This window comes from Delphinapterus leucas, chromosome 6 (assembly GCF_059928025.1).
Source record: "Delphinapterus leucas isolate spDelLeu-1000000601 "Yukka" chromosome 6, BTC_Dleu_Yukka2, whole genome shotgun sequence".
NCBI lineage: Eukaryota > Metazoa > Chordata > Mammalia > Artiodactyla > Monodontidae > Delphinapterus > Delphinapterus leucas.
This window is the reverse complement of record NC_143134.1, coordinates 21417358-21429536: the sequence shown is the minus strand read 5'-3', so window position 1 is coordinate 21429536 and position 12179 is coordinate 21417358. Positions and strand designations below refer to the sequence as shown.

Below are 12179 nucleotides of genomic sequence, written 5' to 3'. Positions count from 1 at the left end.
CCCACGTTAATATTATCTCACTGTTACTAAGCCTAGTTAGAGTCTCCTCTTTGGCTATGACATGTCCAGCTCTAGCCGGGCTGTTCATTTAATAAGATTTATGGCTTCTGGAAAAATAAGTCAAACTACCTGGCTCATCTGGTTTTGAATTTGTCAGGATCATTCTCTTGTTCCAAGGCCATCTTCAAAGACAGCTGCTCCTTGTATTTTGTTTGCTTATTTTTCCCAACATTGATTTTGGTAAGCAGTTTCGTTAATTAATCAATAAAAAGTTCATGAGTGCGTGGGTGTGTGTATTTTTGGGTGTGTGTGTTTGATGTAGAGCTGGCACTAAGCTAAATGAGCTTCAAAACACAACTTACCTCAGTCCTTTGATGAATTATGATTTACGGCTCTTCCAGGTGGATGATGGTGAACTTGAGTGCCAGTGTGAGGCAGTACAGGCATCTGCGGAATGGGAGGAAACCTTAAAGGTTACCTACCAGTGAGCATCCTAGATTAATATAATATCTTTCATATATCAAAAGCCTGACCAGTGAGAATGCTTTTTGCTTATATTCTAAGTCTACTGCACATATGTTGTATTTCTGTATGGATTTGTATGGAATTCTTGGTACATTGGATATTTAAATACCCAAGTTTGAATTTACTAAAATTTCTTTTTAGAATGAACATATCTCCTTCTAGTTAAATTTGGATGAGTTCTTCTAAGAAGCCGTAACACAATAAGGCCTTTTCTATAGTCAATAACTGACAATCCAACTTTTCCTGCTGACTGTGATTCCCTTAAGCACAATGGAATCTTGGGTGGAGTGTTAATTGTTAATACAGATAATAATTTGTGCAATGTTTTGGTCTTTCACTTTATTTAAAAAAATAACCGGTGGAGGGAGAATTAAAGCCCTTTAAGGAAGGAATAAGCAGAATTGTAACAGCTCAGTTAAGTGTTAATATTCCATCATCCTAAAGTTGATGTCCTGGCTGAAGTTCATGTGTCTTAATGTTACAGATATCTCCATCCTGGTGGTTGGGCTCATCCTGGTTATTACTGGTGTTGTGGTTGTCATAGTATTAATTCGTTACAAAAAATGTACTTAAGTTGAAGCAAGTTCAAAGGTATGTCTGTATTCTCTGTGTGTTGAAGGGGACCATGACTGAGACTATGTAAGCTTTATGGCCATAGAGATGGGAGAAAAGTATAGGCCTCTTACTGAAGGCCAAGTAGATTAGTAATAAGTCAGGCTTTTACACACTTTGCTCTCATTGAAATGTTTATCCCAGTGACTCCCAAACTTTGCTGCACACTGGAATCAAAAGGGATTTAGGATTGACATACATATACTACTATGTATAAAATAGATAACTAATGAGAACAGACTGTACAGCACAGGGAACTCTACTCAATGCTCTGTGGTGACCTAAATGGGAAGGAAATCCAAGGAAGAGGGGATATTTGTATACGCGTGGCTGATTCACCTTGCTACACAGCAGAAACTAACACAACACTGTAAAGCAACTATACTCCAATTTTTTTTTAAAAGGAGATTTTTTAAAAGTACTAAATTTGATTCCTCCATCAGATTTAATTGTTATAGAGTGTAACATGAGTATCAGTCTTTAAAAAATCTCCGAGATGATTTAATATTAACCACCGGCTTACCTCATACTTTAGCTGGTATCAACATTCAATTCCTTTCTTGACAGCCCACCGAGAGAAACCCTAGGAGTGGAGAATAAAGGATACTTTGGTGATGAGCAGCAGACAAGGACTGAGTCCATCTTACCTGATATTCACCCCCTACATGTAAGAAAATATCATTTGCACTAATCAATTTAAAAAGTAGTTGTATGTATGTGTGAAGTGGAACTACCCCTAAGCTAAGTGAGGTGGGAAATGCAGAATGGTCTAACCTGATTCCACACCAATAACCTTCCGTTGACAGGTGGGGAAGGAGAGGATGGCAGGACTCAAACATACCAAGACACTATTTCAGAGCAGAATATATTGGTTAAATAAAATACTAATTTGTGCATGACTGGAAAAATGTACAAGCATAAATCATATTCTGGGATATGAAACAAATCTTAATAAATTTAAAAGAATTGGGGTCATACAAAATATGTTCTCAAAATAAAATTCTATTAGAGATCAGTATCAGAAAAACACTGGGAAAAATCTTTCTCGTAAAAAATTTAAAATGTACAAGACTAAACGATGGTGTTACAAGATAAATATTTGGGGGTAAAAGTGTAAAATCACATGCAAGGAGGAGGTCATTATTTTAAGTTGGGAAAGTGGCTAATTTGGGGGGAGGAAGTGGGTGACAGTAATGACAGGAAACTTGAAATGGCAAAGTTTTATTCCTTAATCAGTGCAGTGATTGCAAGGATATTTACCTTAAATGGTTCATTAAGCCATGAATCTGTTTTGTGTGTGTTTTTTATCTGTATTGTATTTTTCCAAGAAATGACTAAAAATGAATAAGGGCAACAATGCCAATTATTAGTGGGGATATAGAGAGTAAAAACTCTCATAAAAGCTAATGAAACTTTAAATGGTACAACCAATAGGCAAAATTCATACTATACCCTAAACGTGATCATACACATTCGCTGTAATCCAGCAATTCCTGTCATTATGAACACACTGAATGGAAATGTGTACATGTGTATATCGGAAAACATCAACAATAATGTTCCAACAGCATTATTTGCAAAAAGTGAAAATAATACGTATGTCCAATAACGCTACAGAGAAGGAAAAACGAACAAACTACTGACATTTACAACATACTATTATATGTGATATCTTACTGTCACATACTCTTAGACAACACACCGAACCTAAAAGCAAATTGTATGATTCAACTTATATAAATTCAAACTGACAAAACTACTCTATGGTATTAGAAGTCAGGGTAGTCATACCACAGGGAAGATTTTCAGAGGGAACAGTTAAAGTTTTATGTTTTGATCTGGGTGGGGTTCGGTTACCCATAGGTGCTCATTTTTAAAAATTCACCCACCTCATACTTTCTGTTTGTACATTTCTTTGTGTATCTTTTACATTAAAAGAAAAGTTTATTAAAATAACACCCATAGCAATATATGAAAACCTAATAAAAAAGCTGACAATCCTGTAAAAGTCCTTGCAAGCAGTGGCTTGTTCAGCACCTTTAACAACAGCTATGATTTCCAAAGCATTTGACTCGGTGGAAAAAAAAAAAAAATGTGAGTGCTGCTTAGGAAGCTACAAAAGCATTCCTTTAAAAAAAGTTAACCAGTGAGGAAAGAATTTGCGATAAGATTATACCGATGAAACTGCCCACCAGGACCTAAGTCTTGAAGGAAGTATGAACTGATCCTTGTTAGATGCAAATGCCAATGAAAATATAATGGTGCTAGTATTTTAAAATAAGGATTTTTTTTTTTTTTTGGTTTTGCTCCATGGCTCCAGAGATTTTGAATGCTTTACCCCAACTCTCCATGTCCCAAAAGACCTGTGCTTTTTACTGTACAATATTACAGAACAAGCTCCCACCCTACCCCCAGGAACACATATATGACATTATAGTAGAAAGGCTTTTACTGAACTTCTCTTACTTATGTCTGTATAGTTACCCTTTCTCTGGTAATATGATGGTTGATCATTTTTATCCATTCATACATTTTATTATGCCAGTAGTGACCCAAATCAACAAGTCTACATTGTCCACGCAAATGAAAGGAAAATATTGTGTAATAATTTATTAAGCTTACACTGAGATTTTCTGATATGAGAACACAGGATGCTAATATCAGGTTTAAATAAGAAACTGAATGTAAATGCACTTAGCACCGTGTCTGGTATATATTTAGCACTTAATATGTGTTAAGTGTCTACTATGCCTCATGCACTGTCGCAGTAACTTTCCTAATTACATTTTCTTTAAATTAATGTGCAAAACAGTTGCACTCCCAGAGAAAGGATTCAGGTGAAGTTAGCCTGAGCATATGATCAATGATAGATAGTCACCAGAGGTTCAAATAGAGCCTGGGGCATATTTATATTGAATACAAAATCCTTAAGGGCTTTTTGGATTTTTAGTTAAATGGGGGAACTTAGAAGAAGAGCTCATATTTGTTAAATATATGAATGAATTTAATTAACCATATAGCATAATATATTATAAATGTAGATTTATAGGACAGTTTGGGTCCTTGAATCTCTTGTTTAGGTTTTTTGTATTATTTGTCATAAAATTATATGAATAATAATGACTTAGCTGACTCCTGTCTGATACATTAGTTACCCATCAAAGGCCAGTTCTCAGCAAAATTGTGGTTTGGAAAAGATCTGTGTTTGGTGTCCTTTCCCAGTTACATTAATGATATTTGGTTAGCTTTTCTGTCTGGTACCCAGTGCCTCTCCTAGGTCCTGTTTCCACTGAACCATGCTGCCTGGTTGTATTAATATCCACGGGGGTTAAAAGAAAGCACTTCAAAAAGGTAACTTCGGCAGGGCACATCTGCATTACGATAGTAAGTTCTGGAAATCCTCAAAGACCTCCAAGGTCCAAAGGGATGTGCCTGGTTGTGGAATTTCAGGCATGCAGACAATTAGAGACTCTAAGATTTGGAAGTTAACAGACTGACCTTGAACTACTCATATCATAACATGTAAAGAAACTCCCACTCTTATATGTATGCTTGATTTACAGATAAGTTGTTAGACTCATCCATCACAAGAGAACAACCTAGGCAAGAATATGGTCCCTGTGTGTTTCAATATCTGTACATTTACTAGGACTGTATCCTGGAGACGACTAGCAAATGTATTATGTAGGCTTGGAAAATAGTCATATTTGTTTGAGCCCTAACTGCAGGTTAAGAGTATCTCTTTTCATCAGCCAAGAACTGCAGGGTCCTTGGAGAGACTTCAACCAGTTTCTTGAGTCCGCACTACATCACGCTGGTATGGTCCCTTGGCTCTTTTCTGTTGGTTGTGCTAGTCTGTGTACATTTCACTAATAATCTTGGTACCTCTTAACCACTCATTGGTCCCTTGAAAATTTCCAACAGTATAACATGGCTCTCTGACTTGAGGCAGAAACAGGAACTTCCTACTTCTCAGCAGGGCTGGGATTAGGGTGATAAAGAGCACAGTGACTCTTGTAAGTACACAGTCAGATACTGTCATTATTTAAAATACTGACTGTGCTCATCATGAATTCTTGGGAATTAGTTCTGATTCTTTTTTTAAACAACACATTAACATATTATTGATTGTGATCACAGAGTTTGTTTGTACCCCTTAAATGCTGCTCCTGGGACAAATGCCCTGCTCACCTCGCCCTGGTCCCAGCCCTGGTTCTCAGGGGTCAAACCCAATGAGAGCTTCCAGAGAGGCCTTGATTAGCAGAGGGCTTTCCGCTAACTGAGGAGATGTCTTCCCTGAATAAATATTGATGAGAAAGAAACAAATTAGCTAAATCAGCCCACACATGCACGAGAGACACGGAGCCAAAAAAGATATATTACCAAGTTTCTAAGAGCACCTGTACCACTGGAATCTTTATCTACACCTGTATCCTCAAGGTCACACAGAACACTTCTTATTCAGAACTGGACACCAAAATCACCGAGATTCTCAACTACATCTTTGTAAACTCAGCAATTCTCATTACGCATTGTTCAATGGCTAGAAGTGTGTGATTAAGGTAGTGTTCAGTCTGTGGCTCCACAGAATCTGCCTGTCACACAAAAGGGTCTCAGAACGTGCTGTATAGTCAGGGTGGCACGGAATGAGCATATCTCCCCATGCCCTGCTCCACCAGCACAGTCCCTTTTTATAAATTGGTTTTACTGGGATTTCAACTGAGATGTTTTTTGAATGAAAACTCTAGTACTTGAAAAATATTTGGCAATCTTCTTACCAAATATATTGTTGGAGAGAGTTACAATCAGGATAACAAGGAAACATGGCTTCTGATAAAACTTCACTTATCCTGAACTATCATTGCCTCACCCCACCCCCATCCCCTCCATTCCCTAGCGATTTACAGTCTTAGGTTTTTCATGGATCAAAAAGAGGTGGTCTGTGTGTATATGTGCTCATGTGTATGTGTGCCTGTGTGTGAAATCTGGTTTTGTTCCTGACACAGATTTTTCAAATGCTAGCCTCCTTTTGTGTTCTTTGTCTACTCATTGATTGGAGAGATCCTCTGTTCTTATCAAAAGATTAGGAAGGTTGAAATTGTTTCCCCTGATATGTTTAAATTTCTAACTGATAATTCAGCAGTGCATGTTTTAGTCCAAGAGTTTTCAACTTGACTGAAGGAGCAAGCTAGAATTCAACAGTGTCAGAGTCTGAACACATTTTGGAAATAACAACAAAAACAAAATTTCTTTCTCAAACTTTTCTTGGTTAGAGTATACATACCCATGGGTTCTCATGAGGTATTTTAAAGGACATAACAGTACTGGTAATCATAGAAAAGGCATCCTTTCTAATGGAACAGTTTTTTCCATGGTTACTTTGTCCAAGTTTTCACTTACAAATCAATAACTGACTATGCCCGAGGGATGATTTCACTTTTGAATTATTAGGTCTAATGTCAGAAAATTTATCAAAAAATTGTGATTTTTGCCAAAGGGAGAAAAAATGAGCATTCAGAGTTGTTGTTTTCATTCCTTCATTCATCCATTCAGTGACTTTTGTTGAGTCCCTACAATGTACTGGGTTAATGTGAAGCTTTCCCCAAGAAAGCATTCTTACTAGAAATACTGCCCAATACACTTTCCCTGTTGGGATGGAGAAGAAAAGACTTTTCTAATGGTCCCTCCACTCCACAAGGATGAACCTGTCTCATACTGGGGAGTAGAAAGAGATGCTCCTTAGTGCAAGCAAACTGGCTTCTTGTATTGAAAAATAAAATGATTTTCTTTCTTTTGTGATAGGCTTGTTGATTTTATTTTATAATGACGGCTTAATTAGCCATGGCTAAGGCGATCTGGGAAAATGTGAATAAATGAAGTACAAGAGAATCCAGAAAGGTTACTGTAATTAGTAGATATAAATGAAATATAACATGCTTATAGATTTTGCAGAAAACAATTTACTTTTAACCATCTCTTTTTATTTAGAGCTTGAAATTGGATATCCAAAACGGCCGTGCAAGGCTAGGCTGAGGATTCTGGATGCAAGATCTTCTTAACCTTCCCTAGATGTTTGCTACACATATTTCTGGTAGTTTTTCAAATGTTTTTTGTCCAGACAGAAAACGGTGAAGAGAAACAACATCTTCTGTAATATTTACCTGTAGAATGGCATAGACATAGGCTACCAAAAAAATCCACCATTTTTCAAATGCTCCTTAATACAAAAAATAGTCTTCTTGCTCTAGGATTTTCTTACATTAATCTAATTACTTAAAAAAAAAAAAGAGTCAAAACTTAGAGGACAGTAAATTACAACGCTGAGTCTAAGAAGTAAAACATCTCTTATAACAGGTTATTTCTTTGGGAACATAAAAGTACTTATCTTAATTTGAACCTGACATAATTACCATTAATTATGGTTTAAATGAACTTCTCTCCTGCAGAGATGCCAAGGAAATCTGTGCAGGAAACATCAGATTCCACTAGTTAATTAAAAGGTAGACAGTGAAAGAGGGAAAAGAATAGTCACTTTAACTACAAAAATCCTTCTTAAACTTGTGGTGGCAGCCAAAGAGGACATGAAATGCTTCTGTTAATTCTAAATGACTAGACGTTAATTCAAAATTCCTTATTTTTTAGAATTCCTTAAGAACTTGACAGAAAAGTCAGAGCATTACAAAAATTTCAGAAAATTGACTCCAGCAGAGAAGAAAGACAATTCCCACGAAGGGCTTTTGAGATCCTTACAATATACGGGTTTGAGCACTTCCTGTGCGATTTCTGCACTGTTTCCTTCCCTTCCTGTCAGTTGACGGTGATGCGCGGGATTGTCCTGGGAATGATTTCAGCTCCTTCTTATATGGGGGCTCCTCAAAGTGTTCTCATGGGTTCTCTGTTTTCTTTTTTGTTAACTGCTAAAGCTATCTGCAATTATTTTTTCACTTACTGAAATAAAGTTTTCAAGGGCTAACTGCAAATTTTCTGATTCAATGAAATAAAGACTGCAAATCAAAGAAGAAAGCTGATGGTTCTTGGTGAATTTCTGTGGCTCTGCTGACTGGTTGATGGGAAGAGTGAGTGAAATCAGCAAAGGACAGCAGTGACTCAGCACTTTGTACCTAGTGTGCTTTCAAAAAGCATCTGTTTTTCTAATCAAAGCTATTCCTTTAAGAAACAAAACTGGCACCTTGGATGGGCAATGCATTCATGCACCAAGGGCATTTACCAGCCTGTGGTAATGAAATAAGGTTTCACAGTATATATTGATAGGTGTTATAGATTTAATTTGTCCCATTTTCCAGAGTGACATGAGTCTGGTCTTGGTAGGAGATACAGAGTCTGCCTCTGTGCTCTGACCTCCACAAAAGTGCCTGTCTCCTGTGTATCCTCCACAGGATAAGTTGGACACTTAAAAAAGAGATGATGAATACTTACCTGATTAAAATAAATCTTTATATGTAAAAAGAAAGAAAGAAAGAAACAATACCGATAAAGGCATGCTTAATACAAAATATACTCATTGAAATATTTTATGTAAATTTTTGAGAAAAGAGAAATTCCATATCATATATACTAGCCTCATTAAAGCAAACAATAATCCTCATGTCCAAGACAAATATCATATGATATTGCTTATATGTGGAATCTAAAAAAAAAAAATGGTACAAATGAACTTATTTACAAAACAAATAGTCACAGATGTAGAAAACAAACTTATGGTTGGCAGGGGAAGCAGGGGTCAGGGGGAGGGTTAAATTGGGAGACTGGGATTGAGATATACACACTACTATATATAAAACAGATAACTAATAAGGACCTATTGTATAGCACAGGGAACTCTACTCAATACTCTGTAATGACCTATATGGGAAAAGAATCTAAAGAAGAGTGGATATATGTATATGTATAACTGATTCACTTTGCTGTACACCTGAAACTAACACAACACTGTAAATCAACTATAAACAATTTTTTTTAAAAAGACAAAATGAAGGGATGTTCACATATCCGTATTTGCCTGAACAATACATGTTGATGAACAATATACATTTTGGTGATATTCCCCCTTTAAAAGAACCATTTTCTTGATTTTTTTTTTTTTTTTTTTTATTGTTCCCATATCTCTTTCAGAAAACTCCCCTCATGGTGTCCTTTCCGAGGACGTCACTCATATCCTCTGTCTTGGGCTCCACATTCAGCTAACTACCAATTTCTAGTGATTTCTTTTTTTTTCAAATTTCTTTTCTCCAATTATAAATATGTCTGGAATTCCCTAAGTCCTCCTGCTTCATTGCTTCCTGCCTAGATAATCACTCTAGTCTTCTAATCTGCTTCCCTGTTTTTCAAATAACCCCAGGGGCCTTCTGACAATCGAGCATCTTTTTAATTTCAGGTGGTATTCACCATGCTTGCCCATACTACTCAACCTGGGCCTTAGAGACTTTACCTACAGTCCTTTCAAATGCTGCCTCTCTCTGCTCTATTTCTTAGGGATCTTCTTCTTCCAATATTGTCTACAGATTAGGAAGCATTTTCACAGCCATCCCCTACTAGTGGGCCCCTTGTAGGCCCAGTTCTGTCCCTGGTTATGGAGCCAGTTATGATTTCATAGCCTTGATATTTCTAGCTCTTGTCACCTCCCAGGGTTTGAATCCTTTCCCTTGAACCCACAGGCACTGACAGAACTCCTGGTGGGAATGGACTTACCTGTTAGACCTACTGTCCGAGCACCTCTGCCTCCCACCTCAGCCCCGTAAGTGCCTTGCTGCCCTGCCAGGAATAAATAACCCTTCCTGATGCTAGTACTTGCCTCAACTTAGACGGCGCTTGCTACGGGTCTGGGAGGTTGTGTCTTCGGATGCTGGGCTGTGCTTACGGCTGGGTCATGTGCCCTCTGCCCTGGACAGAGGCAGATTTATCCGCAAGCTGGGGCTTCGGGGCCCATCACATGCACTGCTCCTTCCAAGACCTTTTATCTAACTTTGTATTTACATTTTTTAAGGACATTCAGTGGGCTGGTTTGGGTTGGTGAGCAGGAAGCCAAAACGATTGATCAGCAAAAGTGCCGACAGAAAACAAATAGGACAAAGATGCATCTTAGTTAGGCTGAGGTCTAGTCATAGGGAGGGCGAGAGTGGACCGACCTGAAATGGGAAGAGGCGGGTATGGACATGAGAGAAGCATGGCAGGTTTGACAAGCCCCCCACACCATCCCACCCCCACCTGGGGGGTGAGTACCTAAGAGAGCGCCACAGGAAAATCCAAGGCATGAGTGAAACCCAGCTGAACTTTGACGATGCTCCCCAGCCCAGGCACAGACCAAGGGCAGAGGGCCAAAGGTATATCGGCTCCCAGAATTTGAGCAAAACCGCTGCCCAAACCTCTGACCTGTGAGTGATACAGAACCAGGGAACCCCACAGGAATCAGTAAAATATAAAAAGAAGTCAAACTGAGCAGAGACGTGAGTGGCTGTATATTGCAGGGGGTGGAGGGCAGTTGGGGGATAGATTCTGCAGTTTAACTTCCCACAAAATCACTTTAAAAAATTCTCTAGGGCTTTCCTGGTGGCGCAGTGGTTGAGAGTCCGCCTGCCGATGCAGGGGACACGGGTTCGTGCCCCGGTCCGGGAAGATCCCACATGCCGCGGAGGGGCTTGGGCCCGTGAGCCATGGCTGCTGAGCCTGCGCATCCGGAGCCTGTGCTCCGCAACGGGAGAGGCCACAGCAGTGAGAGGCCCGCGTACCGCAAAAAAAAAAAAAAAAAATTCTCCAAAAAAATATATCAGAATCCGTATTTGTTAAAATACATTGTCTAAATGCTACAGTGCCAAGGAATCTCAAGTATAGTTTTATATCATTTCTGCCAGGAATGTAGCGATGGTGACCCAAACGAAAACAAGACAAAACCAGCATTGCCAATAGCATCCATTACAGTCCTGCCTCGGTATCTGTGGAGGATTGGCTCCAGGATCCCCCAAACAAAACTCCTCCCAAGCTCAAGTCTCTTACATAAAACAGCAAAGTATTCGCATATAACCTAAGCATATCCTCCCAGTATACTTTAAGTCATTTCTAGATTACTTGTAATACCCAATATAATGAAAATAGTAGCTTTGTAAATAATTGTAAATAAAATGTAAATGCTATGTAAATAGTGGCTGGGATGTGGCAAGTTCAAGTTTTGCTTTTTGGAAAGTTGTGAATTTTTTAAAAAATATTTTTTCATCCTCAGTTGGTTGAATCCCTGCATGCAGAACTCATGATTACAAAGGGATGACTGTATTCTCAAATATCAACCAGCTCCATATACCCAATTTGCCTTTTTCTCAAAGCATCTGTACTGACACGAGATTGTGGAATTTTAAAAAAATCCACACATTTTAGCACACACATGTGCTAAAACTGGGAAATATATTCTAAAGAAAGGTAATAACCTCCTTATAAACGTGCATATATATGTGGCAGGTCTGTCTGTACCTGACAACCCATCAATGAAGTTCTTAGAATGCTCACTAGGTGGCGACATAGGAAACTAAATCTCCTGTGAACGGGCAGCTTGCTGGACGATTTCATCCCTTTGTCAGACACCACCAGGCCGTCAAAATCATGACTTTAAATAAACGTACTAAGAAATGTGTTCAAGTCCTGTTCTTGATTATTAAGGAGGTAACTCTGTGAATTTAGCCAGACACAACTTCCTGTCTGCCAGGGTCGTGGGTTGAGGTAGAAAAATAGGGATCATTATCACTGAACAAAAGGGGAGCTGGGCTGGCAGCCTGAAAGCTATGATTGGAGATTTTAAATTGGAAAGACAAACACTATTTATTCTCAGCTCTGCAATCCAGTCTTCTTGAAGCTGACCTGTCAATAGTCCCAAATAACCCAGTCTCCTGAAGACTCCTGTGAGGTTTTGCTTTTGTTTTTAAATTTTGTATTATCTGTGTAACTTATTTTTTAGAAGGCCGGCAGATTAGCCACTTCTGCCATGGAAACTTGAAGAGCTCCCCCTTTTCCAGGGACACCTAATGGATAGAAAATGT

General features: G+C 38.5%; 1 protein-coding gene across 1 annotated transcript in view; it reads left to right on the top strand.

Moving 5' to 3' along the window:
• ADAM7 (ADAM metallopeptidase domain 7) overlaps nucleotides 1–12179 on the top strand; it is a 126680-nt gene that overhangs the window by 34339 nt on the left and 80162 nt on the right. The window contains 6 exon segments of the mRNA XM_089912590.1: nucleotides 402–473; nucleotides 988–1092; nucleotides 1094–1116; nucleotides 1705–1804; nucleotides 4890–4917; nucleotides 4920–4954. Of these exon segments, the coding sequence (XP_089768716.1) occupies nucleotides 402–473; nucleotides 988–1092; nucleotides 1094–1116; nucleotides 1705–1804; nucleotides 4890–4917; nucleotides 4920–4954 (363 nt within the window).